This window comes from Mauremys mutica, chromosome 13 (assembly GCF_020497125.1).
Source record: "Mauremys mutica isolate MM-2020 ecotype Southern chromosome 13, ASM2049712v1, whole genome shotgun sequence".
NCBI lineage: Eukaryota > Metazoa > Chordata > Testudines > Geoemydidae > Mauremys > Mauremys mutica.
In genome coordinates, this window is record NC_059084.1 from 49,376,853 (window position 1) to 49,398,555 (window position 21,703).

General features: G+C 53.8%; 1 gene segment (V, D, J or C); it reads left to right on the forward strand.

Annotated features, from left to right (window-relative positions):
- The first annotated feature begins 818 nt into the window (after window positions 1–818).
- On the forward strand, window positions 819–19,999 carry LOC123347575. The segment is given in 9 exon segments: window positions 819–879; window positions 1,833–2,141; window positions 3,590–3,916; window positions 4,215–4,535; window positions 6,924–7,238; window positions 8,906–9,235; window positions 9,738–10,070; window positions 16,138–16,277; window positions 19,916–19,999. Coding segments are annotated over 9 exon segments (2,145 nt in total).
- The last annotated feature ends 1,704 nt before the right edge of the window (window positions 20,000–21,703 follow it).

Sequence of the window (21,703 nt, forward strand, 5' to 3'; positions counted from 1 at the left end):
CCCTTCATAGGTCAGAACAGAGCACAACACTCCTGGCTCCCAGGCCCCCTGCTCTAACCTACTCCCCTTCCAGAGCCTGGGAAAGAACCCAGGAGTCCTGGCTCCCAGCCCCCCACTCTAACGACTAGACCCCACTCCCCTTCCAGAGCTGGGGAAAGAACCCAGGAGTCCTGGCTCCCAGCCCCCTACTCTAACGACTAGACCCCACTCCCCTTCCAGAGCTGGGGAAAGAACCCAGGAGTCCTGGCTCCCAGCCCCCCACTCTAACGACTAGACCCCACTCTCCTTCCAGAGCCTGGGAAAGAACCCAGGAGTCCTGGCTCCCAGCCCCCCACTCTAACAACTAGACCCCACTCCCATCCCAGAGCTGGGGAGGGAACCCAGGAGTCCTGGCTCCCAGCCCCCCACTCTAATGACTAGACCCCACTCCCCTTCCAGAGCTGGGGAAAGAACCCAGGAGTCCTGGCTCCCAGCCCCCCACTCTAGCGGCTAGACCCCACTCCCATCCCAGAGCTGGGGAGGGAACCCAGGCGCTCCCCTCTCTAGCACACGCTTCGCCCCATTTATCTCTGATGGGGTTAAAACACCCTCTGCACCCCTGTGACAAGCCAATAGCAGCCACTTTCCTGGGATGGACTCACCAAATCACCGGCCATGTTGGGTCGGGGCCTGGCACTGGAGACCGGGGGCTTCTGTCCGGGAGCCCAGCTCTGCTCTGTGTCTGTGGTGGAGCTCTTCTGAGGTATCTTTGCCTGTCAGATATCCCCTCTCCTCCCCCCCCAATGGAAGTAAAGATAATTATAGATTGAGAATGAGAGATGACGCCCACTGGGGAGCTTTCACTGTTACAGCTGGTGGGAAGGTGTGAAAATTGGACAGGTGGGTGAGGGCAGGGGGCTAAAACCGGGATGAAAAAATAACCTTGGTGTGACTTTCACTTGTGTAAACTTCCCCTTTCAGCCCGTGTTGTTTGTTGGTCAGTTTCCCCCAGAGATTGGTCACGAGGGCCGCAGAGCTCAGAGAAGATTGAGGCCTCCTGGGGCGTCTTTTTGAGAACCTGCCATGCAGGAAGGTGAAGAAGGAGACTTTATGGCTTTCCTGGAACTGGGGATAGAACCCAGGAGTCCTGACTCCTGCCCAGCCCAGATGGATAGTGGGTGTGTATGGGATAGAGAGATGTCCTGTACATAGTTGCACACAAGTATGGTTTGAAAGCTCTGTTTGCACAGAAGGGCAGGGACCGGAGGAGAAAGGGCGCGTGTTGGGTTATCTCATCCATCCATGACTCAGGGAACCGGCTTCAACTCCAGGATCTCCCACAGACTCCCTCTGCCACCTTGGGGAGGCCACGTCACCTCTCCATGCCTCACTTTCCCCATCTGTGCAACGGGGGTGATGATGCTCACTGCACACTGGAGAGCTGAGATGGGCTGGACTCAGGTTGTGAGGTGCCTGGGGAATATTTCAGCCTTGCAAAGGACCAGAGTCTCCTCTCAGCATCACTCGCACAAACCAGAGCTATTCCACCGGAGCTGCTCCAGGTTTACACTGGAACGGCCGAGGCCAGAATCCCATTTCTCGTGTTTTTCACCCATCGCTAGGACACCACTGCACAATGGGAAGTTAAAGGCAGAGAGAAGGTCTGTGACAGGCCCAAGGTCCCACAGCAGCTGGGAACAGAACCTGAGTCCTGACTCCTTTTCCAGTGAATTGAGCACTGGGCCATGCAGCCATTGGGCCATAGAAGGAGGTGGATAGATGGATGGAGGTTGATCAGTGACGTGCTTTTCCCCCTCTTGATGGTTTCTCTTATATTCTCTTTATTTTTCCAGTGACCCACAGAGCCCCCTCCGTCTTCCCCCTGGTTCCCTGCTGCCCCAAGGATGGCAATGCTCCCCCGGACACGAGCTTGGCCTGCCTCGTAACTGGCTATTTCCCAGCACCAGCGGAGATCAAGTGGAATTCGGGCAAAGTGACCCAGGGGGTCACAACTTTCCCAGAGATGACGATGAGCGACGGGCTCCTCACCCGGAGCAGCCTCCTGATCATCCCTGCCGGGTCCCGGCAGGGCGACACCTACCAGTGCGATGTGACACATCAAGGGACACCACAAACCCCGTCGAAGAAGTTCCCTCAGGAGGGTAAGACACGCGGCAGGGGAGGGCGGGACAGCCAGGCTGAGCTTTTCAAAGCGCCTAGAGGGTCTGGGAGCCAGTGAATCTTAATCCATATCCCGTAGGTGCCTTTGGAAAAACCTCCCCCTGAAAGTCTGGGGAAGTTGGGCCCAGTGTTGAAACACACTGAGCCCTGGTGCTTTGTCACTGCACATCTCCTGCCCCCAGCGCCCCCTCCATGGACCCCTGAATGAGGGAAACCTTAGGGTGAAAGGCGCCCTGGGCAGAGACCTACGTTCCACTAAGGGGGGGATTTTTCAGCCCTGCCTAAAGGATTTAGGCACCCGGTTCCCATGGGAACTTGGCATGCAAATCCCTTAGGCACCTTGGGAAATCTTAGACCCGCAGCCGGGCTGAAATGGCACCTAAGCCTCATGCTGGCCCCTCTGTACAGGGGAATCTTCGGCTCACTGCCTTTCACCCTCCCCCTCCCCCAAACCCACCCAACCGCCTCCCACTGGGGAGGTGGAACAAAGCCCATTCGCCGCGTCAGTCCAAAGCCTCAAAGCAGAACCAGTGCAGCTCAGAGCCCAGGGACCCGGCCACCAGGGCCCCCCAGCGTTCAGCCAGCTGCATGGGGAGCACCCCCCTTTCCACTAGCTCACCTTTCCTGCATGTTTCCTAGGCCTCCTGCCTGTCCACATCTAGAGATTCTCCCTCAGCACTGAGCCAGAAGCTTTCCCTGCTATAGCCAGCAGCAAGCAGCCCCATGGGACTACAATTCCCAGCAACCACTGGCCTTAAAGGGGCGATACCCCGTTAGGAGCTAGCACTGGTTACACCTTTGTCATGGAGCTGGGTGTGTTCCTTGCACTCCCGCTGTTCTGGGGCATCGTTTGAAAATGGACACAAGCCCAGAGCCGCAAATCTAGGCATTCTGGGGTCAGAACTTCAACGGGTGTAAATCGACTGATCTCCGCTGCAGTCAGTGGCACTGAGCCGACTTACATCAGCTGAGGATTTGACCTTTTATCCGTAGTCAGACACAGTCAGTCCTCTCCCAGGTTTTCTTCTGATGCCATGTCAGGCTGTGCAGCGCCACGGTGCCCCTTAAATAGGGGACATTAATTGAGGGAAACTAGTTCAAATAAACAAACACAGCTCAGGTTCCAGCTTTGTCCCTGCTGTTTACCAGGGAGAACACACTCCACGCAGCACGTGCAGGAAGAGGCCTGGAGGCTTTTAATATTTGCCTAGATGATTTAAGGGCCCTGTTCCCATTTGTTTTAATCCCTTACATGGCTGTGAAAAATCTCAGCCCTGGAGGCTGATTAAGGACTCAGTGTAAACGTACCACAACAAGCTGGGGGTTGCTGGTGCTGGGAGGACTGTAGCGTTAGCCCTCTCTCTGGAAGGGGACTGGGGATCTATAGAGAGTGACACTGGACTGTGTTTTCCCCTCTCTCTGCTCTCAGGGTGTGATTCGACAACGCCACCCCAGGTTCACCTCCTGGTCCCCACCTGCGAGGAGAGCTCCACAGGGAGCCAGCTGGAGCTGGTTTGCCTCCTCCTGAGCTTCAAACCCAGCAACACTGACGTGAAATGGCTGGTGAATGGAAAGGAGAGCAGCCCCCCCACCCCGGCCTTTTCCTCTGCCATGGGCACAGACGGCTTCTACATGGGGCAGAGCCGCAGGAACGTCACCAAGCAGAGCTGGGAGCAGGGGGACGTCTACACCTGTCAAGTGACCCACCCAGCAGTGGGAGCAGAGCTCTCCATGCACAACACCAGCAAGTGCTTGGGTGAGGGCTGGGCCCGTGCATGGCGGGGAGGTGGGGCGGAGAGTTACTGAGAAACCAGCCCTGCCGAAGGGCAGGTGGGACTGCACCTAGACACCAGTGTGACGGGAGACATAGGAGTGCCATAGAGAAACTGGTGCTGCAGGTGGATGGGAAGAGAAAGAGATACCATGGCTGGCTGGCTGGGAGGGACACTAGGAGTGTTCTGATGGAGGTGGAGGGATACATTAGATTTCAATCGTCCTTTTCTGCCTTTCCACATTATTTGAACTGGTCACTGACGTCTCTTTGCATTTCTCAGCCTGCCTCAGAAGCTCACTTGACCCAACCATCTACTTAACCAAACCCTCCTATGAAGACCTCATCAAACATTCTGGTCATGTTACCTGTCTAGTTCTGGGCTATGACTTAGCAGCCAGCAGAATGGCATGGAAAGTGGATGGGCAGGTCAGCTCTGCGGCGAAGACAGAACCCCCCAAGAAGAACAGCAACGGGACCACCAGCCTGGTCAGTTCTCACCCTGTGTCGCTGGCACAATGGGGACAAGGCACCAAATTTACCTGCAAAGTGACCACACCCTGTTCTGGAGAACTAACCCAGGAGATAACCATGAGCAATACAGGTGAGGAGCCCTGGCGTCTCCAAGGGAAAGGCAACCGCCAGTCACTGTGAATTGGGATTAGAGGGTGAAACTCACCCCACACACGTCCTAGGCAGCCTTTATGTCCCAGTTAACCCCCCAAGTAGGACTTTAGCGGCGCCTAGGCCCTCAGCACAGGGGTGTGTTGCCGGTAGAATTAGTATTTCCCCTGTGAATCTCTCATTCTCAATCTCTCACTAATTTCCACCTGCACAGTTCTCCCAGGATTCCCTGCCTGCTCATTAAATTCCAGCTCCTCCAAGAATTTCACTCCCTGGGCTCCCTGGGAAACGGGGATGTGGCCTGTCAGGGACTCTGATCTGACGTGCGTCTGTACTTCTTACCTCTGGAAATCAGGCTGGTGCTTGTCACCCGCCATCTGGCCTTTCCGGGCTATTTCCGGTGAGACTCTCTCAGAGCGTCCAGTGGAGTTAGGTGCCCAAATCCCACTGAAATACCCAAGGTGTCCAAATCCCTTAGCTAGCCTTTGAAAATCTCAACTGGGAGTGTTTGAAGGAGGGAAGAGGCTCCACCGGAGTGAGCAATGGGTGGGTGACTGTAGCGGGGTGGTCCCCGCTCCAGCCCGGGAAGGGTTGAAGCAGCCCTGGGAGAGGGCTGAGGCTCTGGAGCAAAGCCTGGGCTGGTTGGGGACGGCAGGAAGAGGTGGGGCCATGCCCCAGTCAGGCCCAGCTGGTCCCTAGAAGAGGCTGCGAGCCAGGAGCCCAGTCAGACTCTCTCTCTGGCCTTTGCGAGGGAGGGGCCTGGCTGCTGGGGAGCGAACCTGAGGCAGAGCAGGGCTGGGGGAAGGCCAGAGGAGCTGGGGAGCCCTGGCCTGGAACCCCCCCAGGCTGCGGCCTAGTATAAGGCCGAATAGGTACTGGGGCTGCAGGGGGCAGCCCAAGGGCAGAGGAAGGCAGCAGGCCCAAACCCTCCTTGCCAGCGATGAGCGGCTGACACTGCAGCCTGCCCCAGGGCATGGGGGCTACTTGGTGACTGGCAGTAGCCTACGACTGAGGCGAGGTGCGGATGGGGGTGGGGGTTCCCTGGGGAAGGTAAACCCTGAGACTGGGGAGTTACTGCCAGGGGGCAGCGCCCCAGATAAAGGGGTACCGGAATCCAGGGAGGGACACGGGGGCCAAGCGGCAGCGGGACACTGGCCTTGAGAGGGCGCTCCGGAGGCTGGAGAGCTAATTCCCGAGATGACCAGCAGGAGGCGCCGCAGGGGCGAGTCCTGCACCATTACAGTGACCCCATGTGATGATGATGCATGGTGGAGACGTGGGGAGAAGAGGAGATCGTGTGGTTCAGTGTTTGGCAGGGCCGGCTCCAGAACCCAGCGGGGCAAGCACCCGCCTGGGGCGGCCCTTTCCCGGGGGGGCGGCAGGCTGGGCCGGCGGACCTGCCGCAGTCATGCCTGCGGGAGGTCCACCGGAGCCCCGGGAGCAGCGGACCTGCTGCAGGCATGACTGCGGAGGGGACGCTGGGCCGGCGGCTCCAGTGGACCTCCGCCAGGCATGACTGCGGACGGTTCGCTGGACCCGCGGCTCGGCTGGACCTCCCGCAGGCATGCCTGCGGCAGCTCAACCAGAGCCGCCGGACCAGCGAACCGCCCGCAGCTGCGGGAGGTCCAGCCGAGCCGCGCGACCAGCGGACCCTCCGCAGTCATGCCCGCGGGAGGTCCGCTGCTCCCGCGGCTCGGGGGCGCCTCCCGGGCATGACTGCTTGGGGCGGCCAAATTTGTAGAGCCGCCCCTGGTGTTTGGGGTGAGGGTTCAGGTTAGGGACACAGGACTAGCTGAAAGAACCATGTCCATCTGCGTTACTGTACAACCAAGCTGAGGATAACGATCCTGAAGATGATCTCGAAGGAGATGACGATGATGTCGATGACCATGAAGAAGGAAATGAAGATGCTGAAGGAGAAAAGGAGAAAGAATGTCAGAATGCTGAAGGAGATGATGAAGAGGAGGCTAATGAAGGTTTTGCTCTGAAGAAGATGAAGATAAAGAGGAAGGAAGTGGTTATGAAGACAAGGGAGCTGAAGATGAATATGATGATGGTGATGAAGATGAAGATAATGATGTTAAGTTGTTGCCGTTTAAGGTTGAGGATCTGGGAGGTCACTGTGCACTCTGCGGGGAAGGCTTGGGAGTTCAGTTGAGTGTTTGGGTGAAGGTCCAGGCTCTTTGAGTTTCAAGGGAGATGATGCTCAGTGGTTGGGTTTTTATTTTGCCTGGTCTAGCTTCACACATACCCGGAACAACTGCCCTCCGTGGGCCCTTCACACAGTGATAGCTGCTGGAGCTAAGTCCTTAACTTAGACATGCAAATAAGTCTTATTCTTCTCTTGCCCCTCTTCCTTTTCATTTAGGCATCAGTAAGAAGGAGCCCTCAGTCACCGTCTCCCGAGCCTACCACGAAGACATCTCTGGGAACAGAGTCTCCTTGACTCTCATCTGTGAAGCTAGGGGCTTTTACCCTGAAGAGATCAGCATCTCATGGTTGAAGAACAACTCTCCGGAACTCAAGTCGAGTTACAACAATGGGCCTGTGTCAGGAAGTGGCACTTTCTCTGCTTACAGCATCCTGAAGGTTGAGCAAAGTCAAGGAGAAGGAAATTACACCTGCGTGGTGCATCACCCGGCCATGGAAGAGCCCAAGAGTGTTGTGGAAAACGTGTCCCTTGGTAAGTGGATTCTCAGAGGCAGGTATTAATTTGGGGATGTCCACACGCTTTCTTATCCCATCCAGCCAATGGCATAAACAACTGCATGACTCCATGTGAACCCTGGTGGGAGGGGAAGCAAGGAAGGATTTCTATCTCCATTATGATGCTGTCTTTGGTGAAACGAAGAACTGCATGATCTATTGCAACCTGAGCTGGGTGGGGAACGCCCCCTCCACTCCAGTGTGGGAGAGTTCCCTGTATTCCCAAGGCATTATCCAATCTGAAATGCCCCAAGTAGTTGGGATCCCACCCAACCCCTGGAAGAGATTATTCCACAGCTTCACAGACCCCATCACCATGAAAGGAAGTGCAGGAAAACTGTCCTAATTGCAAAAGGGAATTTAAGGGAGGGTGCAGAATGTAATCTCATTGGGCTGTGCTTTGGCCAAGACGTTGGGATGGACACTCTTGCTCTTGCAGAAAGTTCATGGAGATCTTTCATGGCAGGGAGGTGGTTTGCTGAAAATTTTCTTTCCTTCTTAACCATGGACCCCCCTGGGAGCTGTTTGCTTCACACTTGGACATGGATTCCCACGGTTACAGATTCACAATTTTGGTCCCTTCTTATTCCTCAAATTTGTTGTTGGCACATTAGGAATGTCTTCATGGATCTGCAGCCCTGACAGGCACCCAATTAAAATCTGTTCTTGAGGAAAAGATGAGCTGGGGTGGGGCAGATTCCGTATCCGATTCAGGAGCCGACAAATTCATACAAACAAAGGAGAGAAACCCCTCAGCTCCATTGCCCCACCGTGGGGCTTGGGCATCCATGTGAATCTGGACTCCCAGCTCCAGCAGGATCCACTTTACAAACTTGTTTCATGAGCCAGACCATGCACATCCTTCAGAGAACATCCAATAGAGGCCGTTGTCCCTGGGTGCCAGGGATCCAATCAGTCTGGGCTTCCCGGATGAGATTTCTAAAGGGATTCAAGCTCTCCCCTCCCCCATAGGCTTGCAGTGGGAGCTGGGGGACTCATGCTCTCAGGGACCTTGGCAGACCATGGGTGTGAAATACAAAGGGCCCTTCTGCCTGTGCAGGGAGTAGGGGTTGGGGAACACAAGATCCATCCTGAGGTGTGGGTGCCATGTGGGGTCTAGTGGTTAGAGCAGGAGGGCCTGGGTGCCAGGCATGAGCATGGACAGGTCATTTGTGCTCTGTGTCCCAGCTGCCATCTCTGGGAAATGGGGATAACCACGCTGAGCTCAGGCGGGTCATCGAGCTCATGAATTTGTGTCTGGAAGGACGGTGAGTTTAGCAACCACGGCAGGTCTGTCCCTGGCCATTTTTTCCACAATGGGGCCTTCGCCCAACAAAACCGGAGACCTTCAGATTTGCTCCTGGGATCCAGAGACCCAAATAACCATAATGGGACCCAGGAATCCCAATCCCTCGATTGGCTGGAAAAACCTCAGCCACTGTTCCCGCTGCTCCATAAGATGAGAGTCCCGCCCCTTCCACCAGGGAACCCAGTGCCCTATTTACAAGTCCAATGATGCTCAGCTCCTTTCCCAAACAGCCCCTGGGCTTTGCACCCCTGAGAGAGAGGCACTCAGTTACCACCTGGTGCCTGTTGACATATTTGCTCAGCCCAGCCCTCAACGCCTCCTCCTGCCCCCACCAGGTGTCAGCAACTGTAATCGACACCCTCTGGAGGTGTCTCTCCTTCCCCCTTCCCTGGAGGACCTCTACATAGCGCAGAACGCCACCATCAGTTGTGTGGTGAGCGGCATGGAGACCCCCGGCAGCCTGGAGGTCTCCTGGAACCGGGGTAGCGGGGGCCCCTTGGCCGTGGTCTCCAGGGATCCGGTGCTGCAGGAAGATGGCACCTACAGTGCAACCAGCATCCTGCGGGTGTGCGTGGAGGAGTGGCAGGCAGGGGAGGAGTTCACCTGCACCGTGAAGCACCAAGACTTCCCGTCGGCCATTGTCAAGACCATCCACAAGAGTCACAGTAAGAACTCAGCTTTTCCCCTGTAGGGGGCGCCAGCTCCAATCGAGCCACAGGCTGGGGCGAGTGGCTGGCACAGGGTGTGGGGAATGGGACGCGGGACCTTCTGTCTCTAGGGGGCGCCAGCTCTGATCCGGTTTCAGGTCTTTGGGACTGGGAGTTACAAATTTGTGGGTGGGTCGAAATGTGCAAATTGATGAGACAGAAGGGGACGGAGAGTCAGGACTCCTGGGTTTTTTTTCTGTCTCTGGGAGGGGAGTGGGATATAGTGGGTTAGAACAGGGAGACTGGAGCCTGGGACTCCTGGATTCTAGCCCCTTTTCATGGAAGGGATTTGGATCTAGTGGGTTAGTGTGGCGCGAACTCCTGGATTCTGTTCATGGGTCTGAGAGGGGCGTGGGGGGGTGTCTAGTGGGATATTGCAGGGGGATGAGGGTGGGGGATGGTAGCCAGGACTCCTGGGTCCCAACACTTAGCATTAACCTCTCGCTGTTTCTCATGGCAGTGGTCTCCCTCCGGGCCCCTTCTGTGTACATCTCCCCTCCTCATGCTGAGGAACTGGCTCTCCAGGAATCAGCCACCATCACCTGCCTGGCCTCCGGCTTCAGGCCCAGAGACATCTTGGTGACATGGACCCAGCAGGACCGGCCCGTGCCCCAGGAAGCCTACATCAACATCGGCCCCGTGGGGGAGGCTGGGAAGGAGGAGAGCTACTTCATCTACAGCAAGCTCAATGTCCTGGCGTCCGAATGGGAGCGTGGGGACACCTACGCCTGCGTGGTGGGGCACGAGGGTCTGCCCATGACCTTCATCCACCGGAGCGTGGACAAAGCTTCTGGTAAACCCACCACCGTCAATGTCTCTGTGATCTTGTCCGACACCGACGTCACTTGCTACTGAGGAGCAGAGCCCCGCGGGCTCCTCACGACGTATCTGTGATGGCCACGGAACCTCGTGGTGTCTTGGATTCCTCTGAGCCTGTGTGTAAAGCTGTGGTAGCTCTGGTGTGCGGAGCGTGGCAGTGTGTGGAATATGCCCAAATAAAATGCACCATGCTAGAGCTTGTGATGAAGGGTGTGTCTTCTGCAGAGAGTGTCCGTGTGTCTTATCTACCCACCCACGCTTCCTCCCACAATATCTAGATGTATCCATGCACCCTTAGAAGCAGCAAAGAATCCTGTGGCACCTTATAGACTAACAGACGTTTTGCAGCATGAGCTTTCGTGGGTGAATACCCACTTCTTCGGATGCAAGGCTTGCACCCTTCTTTCTTTCGCTTTTTCGCTCTAGCCATCCTCCTTTCCTCATGGATTGTCTACATCAATTCATTCTTCCACAGGATCCATCCATCCATCCTACCGTCTGCAGTACCTGTCTCTTTGATTCTACCATATCCATCCATTCATGCATGGAAAATCAGGCAATGTCCTCTCTGCATCCATCCATCCTCATGCAGTGCATGTTTCTACCTGCCCATCCCTCTGCAGTGAGTTGCTCTCCATCCATTGTTATTGATGATATTGCAGCTCCTAGATGTCCTGACTGAGGTTAGGGCCCCATTGGCTGGGCACTACATGAACACACGTAGAGCAAACGTCCTGGAACCAAGGAGCTGATAGTCGAAGCAGAGAGAGGCTGGGAGGGGATATTTTGGCACAAAGGGATTAAAATTGGGACACTAAAAAGGAGTGAGACACCCAACTCCCACTGCAATTGTGAGTTTATTTCACTGGCACCTCATTTCCTCAGAGTCCTTGAAAGACCCCAGCCTAAGTGGCTTGTCTCTGGTCACACTGCTGGGAGCTAGGCGACGGGTGAGACTGAGTTAGGAGCCTCCATTCCCACCAGCTCTATCCCTGGATGTATGAACACGGGGTGGGGTGCAGGGGAAGTGATTTCACCTCTGTGTTCGGGGTTAGGGAGACTGATACTGGAGCAGCATTCAGTTCTGGAGGCAACATGCAGTGACAGTCAGAAAAGGAAACAATGGTAGAAACCATTAGGAAAGGGACAGATAATAAGACAGTAAATCTCATAATGCCACGGTATAAATCCATGGTATGTCCACAGCTTGAATACTGCACGATTGGTGTGGAGAAAGTAAATAAGGAAGTGTTATTTCCCCCTTCACATAACACAAGAACCAGGGGTCACCCACTGAGATTAAATGGCAGCTGGTTTAAAACAAACACAAGGAAGTATTTCTTCCCACAACAGAGTCAACCTGTGGAACTAGTGGTCAGGGGATGTTGTGATGGCCAGAAATATAGTTGGGTTCAAAGAAGAATTAGAGAAGTTCATGGAGGATAAGTCTATGAAAGGTTATTAGCCAAGATGGTCATGGATGCAGCCCTAAGCTCTTGTTGTCCCTAAGGCTCTGCCTGTCATAAGCTGGTTCTGTACGACAGCAGGTGGATGACTCAATAATTGCCCTGATCTGGTTATTCCCTCTGATACCTCTGGCATCAGCCACTGTTGGAAGACAGGATACTGGGGTAGATGGACCATTCGTCCCATGAAGTGTGGCAGTTCTCTTGTCCAATATTCAAAAGAAGGTTGAAAAATTGGAGGAGGTGCAAAAGAGAGCTAGAAAAATGATTAGAGGGCTGGAGAAAATGGCTTCCAGTGAGAGACAGGAGGAGACGAATTGGCTGAAAGAGACATTCAGGAGATGGCTTCATGGATATGTATAAGTACATCCATGGGGAGAAAGTACCAGGCAGTAAAGGTCTGTATCTTAGTATAGAAAGGCTTAAGAGGAGCCAATGTCTGGACAGATAGAAATGTAGAATAAAGCACTGTTGGGTGGGTCAGGGTCGTGCTGACACTGCAGATTCATTCTGCCGGACTCTCCTGGGCCTCACCACAATGCGGCCCAATTGCCAGAGTCTAAGTGGCAGCCCTTGGATTCTGGGCTGTGTGGCCTAATGGGCCGAGACAATACGGCCACCCATGAGCACAGAGCGGTGTGGCCTAGTGCCCAGGGTCGATATATCAGCCCTCAAGTGCAGGATTTTGTTTCCTAGGGGTTAGAATGAACATAGCGGCCCCTGAGTGCAGGGGAGCGTGGCCTAGCAGCCAGGGTGAATAGAGAGGCCCTCAAATGCAGGGGAGGGTAGTATAATGGCCAAACCCAGGGGCCGTCACCAGAGGGGGTGATGGCCAGGGTAGGGGGACAGGGGCCCACCCGACTCCACCGGGTCCTGACCCAGGGCCCTAGCAGAGGTGGAGTGGTCCACCCCTGGGTCAGTGGGGAGTCATAGAATCATAGACTCAAAGGTCTGGAAGCGACCTCGAGAGCTCATCTAGGCCAGTCCCTGCACTGTTGGAAAGACTAAACATTATTGCTTCTTGTCCTATCCTCAGAGGTTAAGGAGAACAATTTTCTCCCTCCTCCTTGTAACAACATTTTATGTTATTGAAAAGGGATATCATGTCCCTTCTCAGCCTTCTCTTTTCCAGACTAAGCAAACCCAGTTTTTAATCTTCCCTCATGGGTCATGTTTTCTAGACCTTTAAGCATTTTTGTTGCTCTCCTATGGCCATTCTCCACATCTGGCCTTTTTCCACATCTTTCCTGAAATGTGGTGCCCAGAACTGGACACAAGACTCCAGTTGAGCCCTAATCAATGCGGAGTAGATCGGAAGAATTTCTACTAGTGTCTTGTTTACACTTGTTTACAACACTCCTGCTAATACATCCCAGAATGATCAGTTTTTTGCAACAGTTACACTGCTGACTCATTTTGTATGTGTGCAACTGATTGTTCCTTCCTAAGTGGAGTATTTAGCATTCTCCTTATTGAATTTCATCCTATTTACTTCAGACCATTTCTCCAGTTTGCCCAGATCATTTTGAATTTTATTCCTATCCTCCAAAGCACTTGCCACTCCTTCCAGCTTGCTATTGTCTACAAACTTTATAAGTGTTTTCTCTATGCCATGATCTAAATCATTGATGAAGATATTGAACAGAACCAGACCCAGAACTGATCCCTGCAGGACCCCACTCATTATGCCCTTCCAGCGTGACTGTGAACCACTGATAACTACTCTCTGGGAACAGTTTTCCAACCAGTTTTGCATCCATCTTGTAATAGCTCCATCTAGGTTGCATTTTCCCAGTTTGTTTATGAGACGATCATGCGAGACAGTATCAAAAGCCTTAGTAAAATCAATATATACCACATCTACCACTCCCCCAATCCACAAGGCTTGTTACCCTGTCAAATAAAGCTGTCAGTTTGGTTTGACATGATTTGTTCTTGACAAGTCCATGCTGTTACTTATCACTTTATTTTCTTCTACATGTTTGCAAATAATTTGCTCTATTATCTTTCCAGCTACAGAAATTAAGCTGATTGGTCTATAATTCCCCGGGTTGTCTTTATTTCTGTTTTTATGGATGGGCACTATATTCACCCTTTTCCAGTCTTCTGGAATCTCTCTCATCGTCCAGGACTTTTCAAAGATAATTGCTAATGGCTCAGATATCTCCTCAGTGAGCTCCTTGAGTATCCTAGGATGTATTTCATCAGGCCCTGTTGACTTGAAGCCAACTAACATCTAAATCATTTAAAACTTGTTCTCTCCCTATTTTAGCCTCTGATCCTACATAATTTTCACTGGCATTCACTATGTTAGACGTCCAATCGCCACCCACCTTGTTGGTGAAAATCGAATCACAGACATCATTAAGCACCTCTGCCATTTCCGCATATTCTGTTACTGTTTTCCTCCCCTCATTGCAACACTGCAACATGCTGACCTTACACGGGTGGGAGATACCACTCCCTCCACCTCCCTGGGACACTTTCGACCGGGCTTCCTGAAGCTGCAGTCCATGTCACCTCGGGGTCTCCGGGCTCCTCCATGCTGGTAATTCCCTGGGACTCCGACTCCAGCTGGTCAGCTGTAGGCAACGGGTCTCTGGTCTGTGTCTCAAGATCAACGCCTTCCGCAGGCAAGGGCTGCAATGGCTCCGGGGCTGGAGCCTCGACCAAGCATCCTTCCTCCTTGGCAGTCAGTGCAGAGTGAGCTGGGCTGCTCTTCTTTATACCAGCAGAGCATTTGGAGCGTGCTTAGCATGGTCTGAGGGGCAGGACTTCCTCCACCCTGAGGGGGATTAACCCTTTCCTGGCTAGTGCGGGTATGCGCACCCCGCCACAGGCATGGAATCTGGAAAGGAACCACTGGAACTAACTTCCAGTGGAAGTGGTGGAGTCTCCATCTTGAGATTTGTACATCCAGCCTGGGGTCCATTCTGGAAGATATGCCCCCAGGAAAGACAAGTCATTGGGCTCCATAGAGGGGTAGCTGGGTGAGATTCTCTGACCTGTGATAAACAGGAGGTCGGGCTCATTGCTGTCATTGCTGATCTTGCCTAAAGATCTACAAAAGCTCCAGTCAAGGTTTCAGAGCAAGGAAGGTCACATCAATTATCCAGCACCAAACTCTGTTGCCCAGGTTTATAGTGCACTGGTGGGTGAATTAAGATTTCAGCTGGTACCTCGGTGCCAGCCCTTTCATTGCCCAGGTGTGTACTAAGTTGAGGAGGCTCCAGGCCATTTCCCAGTTGACATTTGTGCCATTGACAAGACACGTGGATGGGCTCAGGGAATGCTGGGCTGTGAGTCCTTCCAACTCTTGGGAAGGGGTCCCCAATGGAGCCCAGGCTGGTGGTGAGTGACAGAGGCTCCTACTGAGTGGTGTCCCATGTGGAATGAGTTGGGAGAGGTCTTTGCTCAGTCCCCATGACACAACAATACAGACGGCTCAAGGAATTAGAAATGGGCCATGGAGACGTCTGCCTACAGAGACTGAGGTCACTGCTGTGTGATGGTGGCAGAGTGGCTCCAAGTGAGAAATCAGTTGAGGGACATCATTGCTGTTTCCAGTGTCTGACAATATGGGGCAGCTCAGGGTGTTGCTGATGGGGTGGCCAGGCCTTTCCCCCTTTTTGTAGGGCTTGCAGGTGGGCTGGTCAGGCGTTGCCCAAATGTGGCGATGGGTGAAAGACTTTTCCCCTTCTCGGAGCATGGGTTGAAATGGAGTCCAGGCGGGTAGTAGCTTAAAAGTTGTTCCCATCAGATGGCCCCATTATTAGGTGTATTACAGTCGTGTGTAGAGGTCTCCACTGAGTTTGGGACCCCAATGCGCTAGGAGCTGCACACACATAGAGTAATAGACAGTCTCTGCCCAGAAGAGTTTAATGTCCAAACAGAGAAAGGGTGTGAAGGGAAACTGAGGCAAAGAGAGGGGCGGAGAATTGCCTGAGGTCCAGCAATGTCAATGACAGAGCTGGGAATAGACCCATGGGAGTCCTGAGTCCCATCCTAGTGCTCTGTTCATTGGACCACACTCCCTCTGGGCTGGTGTGAGTTGGGGGAGGTCTGAGAACAGCTCTGTGGGTAAATTCCCCAGGTCCCCAAAATAGGGACCTTGGTGGTGGGGGAATTGGTGCCTCTGCTGCCCAGGAACTGGTCCCAGCATGGCTCAAGCTGGCATTGACTGGCAAGATGCTGTTGTCTGATGGGTGTGCCTGGCCCCATTGAGTTCTGCACTGGCAGGTCTCAGCCCAGTTCCCTGGCTGGCCAAGGGAGCGGGAGGGCATGCTCGGGGAGGGGCGTGTAGTGCCGCTGGCTGGGGTTTGCAAAGGAGCCAAAGGGCGTGAAATTTAATGGAAGTTGGGGGCTGAAATCCCCGAGGCTGCTCTGAGAATTGCAGCCTGTGACGGGGAGTCTCCACCTGCAGCTGCCCGGTCTCCCCTGGCAGGGAACTCTCTGTCTCTGGCCCTGGACAGGAGCTCCTGCCAAGAGCACAGACCGGAGCTCCCTGCTGTGCCCACTCAGCTCCTTGGCTTAACGAAGAGGCCTCTCTAACCGGCCCGTTTGTCTCCTCCCCAGCTCCTCACTGCCCAGTGGAGGACCAAGGCATCGATGCTGAAGGAGGAGAGGAGGAATCTGACGGTCTCTGGACACCTGTTGCCTTCATTGCTCTCTTCCTGCTCAGCCTGTTGTACAGCGCCGGCGTCACGCTGCTTAAGGTAACAGCAACCGCTACCTTCATGGTCACGCGTCACTGCTTCCAGCAATAACCAGTGCTCAGTAATCTATCCCACCCCATCAGCATGCAGCCACCAGCCATCAGCCATCCTCGGGAACTACTCAGTCACCCACATTCAGTGGTGAAACTCCGTGAGCACAAACGCAAGGTAACCACTTGGGAACGAACAACCATTAGCCCACATGCAGAATGGGAACTGACTGCCTAGGAAGGAGCACTGTGGAAACGGATCTGGGGTCGTAGTGCATCACAAGCTAAATATGAGTCAATAATGTAACAGTGTCGGGGAAAAAAACAAATTCTGGGATGTATTAGCAGGAGTGTTCTAAGGAAAACACGAGAAGTAATTCTTCTGCTCTGCTCCGCGCTGATACGGCTTCAGCTGGAGTCTTGTGTCCAGTTCTGGACACCACATTTCAAGAAAGATGTGGAAAAGTTGGAGAGCGACTAAAATCATTTAAGGGCTAGAAAACATGAGCTGTGAGGGAAGATTGAAAGAACTGGGGTTGTTTAGTCTGGAGAAGAGAAGACTGGGGTGGCCGGGGCGGGGGAATGACATGGTAACATTTTTGAAATACATAAACGGTTGTGACAAAAAGGAGGGTGACAAATTGTACTCGTTATCCTGTGAGGACAGTACAAGAAGCAATGGACTTAGATTGCAGCAAGGGCAGTTTAGTCTGGACATTGGGAAAAACTTCCTAACTGTCAGGCTGGGTAAATACTGGAACAAATTGCCCAGGGAGGTTGTGAAGCCTCCATTGTTGGAGGTTTTTAGGAACAGGTTAGAGAAATACTGGTCAGGGACGGACTAGTTATTACTTAATCCTGCCCCCCGGCAGGAGACGGGACTAGGTGACCTCTCGAGGTCTCTCCCCGTCCTACGTCTCTGTGATTTTACGGTTGTCAGAGGCTCAAACCAAAGTCAGGAATTAGAGCCCAGGTTTAGGACCAGGTTACCTGGAGAAAGGAAAGCCTGGGTCCAGGACAGGAGCCCAGCTGGAGCCAGACAAAAGCAGGGCTGGACCCAGATGGGAACAAGGCAGGAGCAGGGTTGGAGCCGGATGGGAACAAGGCAGGAACAATCCGACACAGCCGCTATCCAGGAGCGTAGCTAGTGGCAGGGTCGCCCGGGGGGGGCAAGAGGGGCAATTTGCCCCAGGTCCTGGGCCCCACAGGGGTCCCCACGAGAGTTTTTCAGGGCCCCTGGAGCAGGGTCCTTCACTCGCTCTGGGGGGCCCAGAAAACTCTTGCGGGTCCGGGCCCAGGAGCTTCTTCCGCTCCCGGTCTTCGCCGGTGGGGGGTCCTTCCGCTCCGGAGCGGAAGGACCCCCCCACTGGCGAATTACCGCCGAAGCGGGACCCGCCGCCGAAGTTCAGCTCTGTCTTTGGCGGTAATTCGGCAGCGGGGGGCCCTTCCGTCTGGGACCCGCCGCCGAAGTGCCCCGAAGACCCGTGGCGGGGGCCCCCCGCCGCCGAATTACCGCCGAAGACCGGGCTGCACTTCGGCGGCGGGTCCCGCTTCGGCGGTAATTCGGCGGCGGGAGTGCCCGCCACGGGTCTTCGGGGCACTTCGGCGGCGGGTCCCGGAATGGAAGGGCCCCTCCGCTGCCAAAGACCCCAGGCCCCCGGAATCCTCTGGGTGGCCCTGGCTAGTGGGATGCAGGGGAAGCAGCCGCTTCCCTTTAGCACATTTTCCAAAAGCGGCGCCTTAGGGGTTACCATGGCGCCAGCGGGCGGGGCCCATGCTCCTCTCTGAAGTTTGGCCTGTCGGCCTGCGCTGAACTCCTGCAGGCAAGGGTGGGTGGGCAGGAGCTGGTCCCTGCGGTGGAGCGGGGCGGCGCCAGGCACAGGAAGTGGAAAGCGGCAGCGCTAGTAATTCCTGGATCAGCTCCAGCTCTGGCTGCTGCTGGGAGGCGGTGCCTGCCTTTGCGTGGCCTAGCCCGTGTTGTCAGATGCTACCGGTGTGGTGCTCTGCTTTCTCCAATGTTGATATCACCCGGCTGCGTGCGTGTGTTCCCTCTGTGTGCTGCCCCAGCTCTGCGCAGACAGTTGACACAGCAGACCCGACGAGAACCCCTAATGACCACAGAGTCTAGTAAGGTGCACAGGCACGTCGGCCAGGTTTATTGCCATATGGACACAATTGCCGTTCCCTCTAGATCGTTACTCTACAGGGCATACTACGTGAAAGTGCCTCTTGGCAATGGACCCGGCTCAGTCAGTGGCGGGACTTTCCACTGCCCCCTCGGCCGGACAAAGACACCGCCCCAGGGATGCATTCTTATCTCTCTCTTCCTCTTATTCACTCCCAGTGGAGCATAAGGCATCAACCACTCTCCTCCATTCATTTCGTTCTTGAGCGAGGCAGCAAATTTCATCCCACTTCATTCCCATGCCTTTCATTTCCTCTTCAATGGTCCTTCGCCACGTCCCCAATGGTCTACCTCTCCTCCTCCTTCCTTGTGGTGTCCATCGTAGGGCAATATGAGGGTGTCTATCAGCACCCATTCTCAACACATGCCCCAACCATCTCCATCTTCGTGCATTCTTATACACAGGTACAAACAAGTTACACATCACACCTGACGTATTGAGGTGCAACCCCTCTACGTAGCAAGGTACAACCCCTCTACGTAGCAAGGTACACCCTCTCTACGCAGTAAGGTGCCGCCTCTCACCTTGTTGTTGTTGGTTCGAACAAAACAACTCTATCCATCATATTCCCCTTTTGGCCCTGTCATTGGGATGGGTCGGCCTGTTCCTTGTTACCCGTGTGGCGTGTACGAGTGTGCGAATGTTCTGATATCTGGTGTCCAGCACCTTTTAGGTATGTCTCTTCTTGCAGCATCAGCCCTTTCCTTGCCAGCTCCTTGCCAGAGTCTATTATCAATTCCAATAATTTATCACTGAGAAATCAATAATCAGGGATTGGCTATTTCTGGTCAGTACCTAGTGATCTGTAATTAATGCTGAGTAGCCATTAATCTGTGATTAATTATCAATAATCAGCACTCACAGACCAGTAATTAATGTTAAACAATGAAGGATCAATAAGCTGCTAGTAATTATCAACTGATAATAATCACTTATCAATAATCAGCAATGAACGATCAATGACCAAAAAGGAATGGTCACTAATTAAGAAGCCAGAACAAATGTTCAGGGACCAATGAGCATCAATCACTCACCACTCGGCCATGATCACTGAGGATCCGTAGCAGGGTCCAGATGCACCAAGGGCCCTAGGAGCCTGTGAAGCCGGTTCTGTGGCGGGGACCTGGTGCCGGGGCTTGGAACCAGAAGCAGGATCGGCTTAGACAGCCGGGGCTCCCCAGGGAGTTGGCGTGCGGCACCCGCTGGGCAGTGCCCGTTCCCTGAGGCGGTTTGACAAGGCTGGTGTCTCTGTCTGGAAGTTGAGCTGCAGCTCAGCGCAGACATCCTGGCGGGACGCAGGCGTGGCTGGGCCAGGTCCATGGCCCAGGCTACCCAGCAGGACAGGGTAGATGGTCCCAAAGGCCCCTTCTGGCCTTGCTCTCCCAGCGTAGGATGCTGCCCGTGAGCCCAACACCGGGTCCAACGGCACCAGCCGAACCCCTCTGCTCTCTGTGTCCCACAGGTGCGGTGAGTGCCCGGCTCCGGGCTCCTAGGAGGTGGACAGCACTGCTTCATCCTCTTCATTCCCTCCCTCCATCGCCAGCCCTCCCGGGCTCCTGCCCTCTCTCCGGACACCTGGAGGGACCCTGTTCCACGGCAGCTCAGAGGGCGCGACAACGGCCGTTGAAGGGTCTGAGCTCTGCAGAGCCCAGAGCAGGGAGGGCAGAGTCCTTCCCCGGACATCCGCAGGGGGCAGCCCATGCTGCAGCTTGAACTCAGCCCCATTCCCGTCCATCCTCCACCCCCGTCCCGTGGCAGGGACTGGATTTCCTTGTGTGTGTGTGTGTGTGTGTGTGTGTGTGTGTGTGTTTGCAGGTCTGCAGTGTCCTGAGGTCTGGTCAACCTGTGCTCTGGTGAAGGAGAAGAGTCTCATTTTCTCCATCGTTTAACTTGCAACTTACACAGGAATTGTGTGTTTGATCCAAAATAAAATGAGTTCAAAATTGGTAGCTGCATTTCAGGGTGGGTTTTGGGGGATTTAACCAAGGAGAACGCTAGTCATTGTATGTCTGAGTCCCCCGGTATCTATCTACACAACTGTCTATCCTCATACATACACATCTTTCTTTCTTTCTTTCCTAAAGTTCTAGGAAAAAATCACAGCCAGTGTGGTCCAGCACTATCTATGATTTGGGGGGCGTGTCATAAACAGAGAGTTAAGGGTTAATTCCTCTTTTACCTGTAAAGGCTTAAGAAGTTCACCTAGCCTAGCTAACACCTGACCAGAGGAACCAATGGGGGGACAAGATGTTTTCAAAGAGGGAGGAGGGAAATCAGTCTTTGGTCTGTTCAGAAAAGTTTGTGCCGGAGTGAAGGATCCAGGAATCAGCCATCTAACATTTCTTAAAAGTAGTAAGAGGTTAGAGAAGGAATGTATTAGATTATGTTTGTTTTCTTTTGTGACTTCTTTTTGCATGGAGGGAGAATCAAATTGGGTTTCTTTGTGTAACTAAGGTTTTGCCCAGAGGGACATCCTCTGTGTTTTGAATCTGTTGTCTGTGAGAGTAGCTTGCGTGCTAGTCTCACAGAGTTATTCCTTTCACCCTTTGTCTGCAATTAAAAGTCTTCTTTTAAGAACCTGATTGATTTTTCCTTGTTTTAAGATCCAAGGGCTTTTTGGATCTGGTCTCACCAGGAATTGGTGGGAGGTGAATCAGTCTCAATCCTGCCAGAAAAAGGGGGATAAAGACTGGGGAAATATTTGGGGAGAAGACAGAGTTTCCAAATGACTCTCCCATAAACATTTGTTTAAACTATTTGGTGGTGGCAGCTACTAGATCTAAGCTGGTAAATAAGCTTAGGGGTTATCTCATGCAGGTCCCCACATCTGTACCCTAAAGTTCAGAGTTGGGGTGACACCTTGACACATGCCTCCCTATCTGATCGGCATGCCCCTCTGGAGGGCGTCAGGGGTCCCTGAAAGTCCGGGATGGAGGTTATGAATGAGATGGAGCCTGATTTGTATATTTATTTATTTATTTATTGTCACTCAGTGCGCACAACAAAAGTCTCTCACACACACACACCACCCACAAAAATCCCAATGAAGAGCTAAATATGCAACATACAGCATGACTGACACAACTCTGGCTCTGGTCCTGCCCCAGGGCGGGGGGCTGACTGGCGCCGGGGGTGGGGAAGGGACGTGGGGCCTCTCCCCTCTAGGGGGCGCTGGCTCTGATCCAGCCCCAGAGCAGGGACTGTTGGGCTCAGGAGGGTGGGAAGGGGGAGAGGGGTTGTTTCCTTGCTA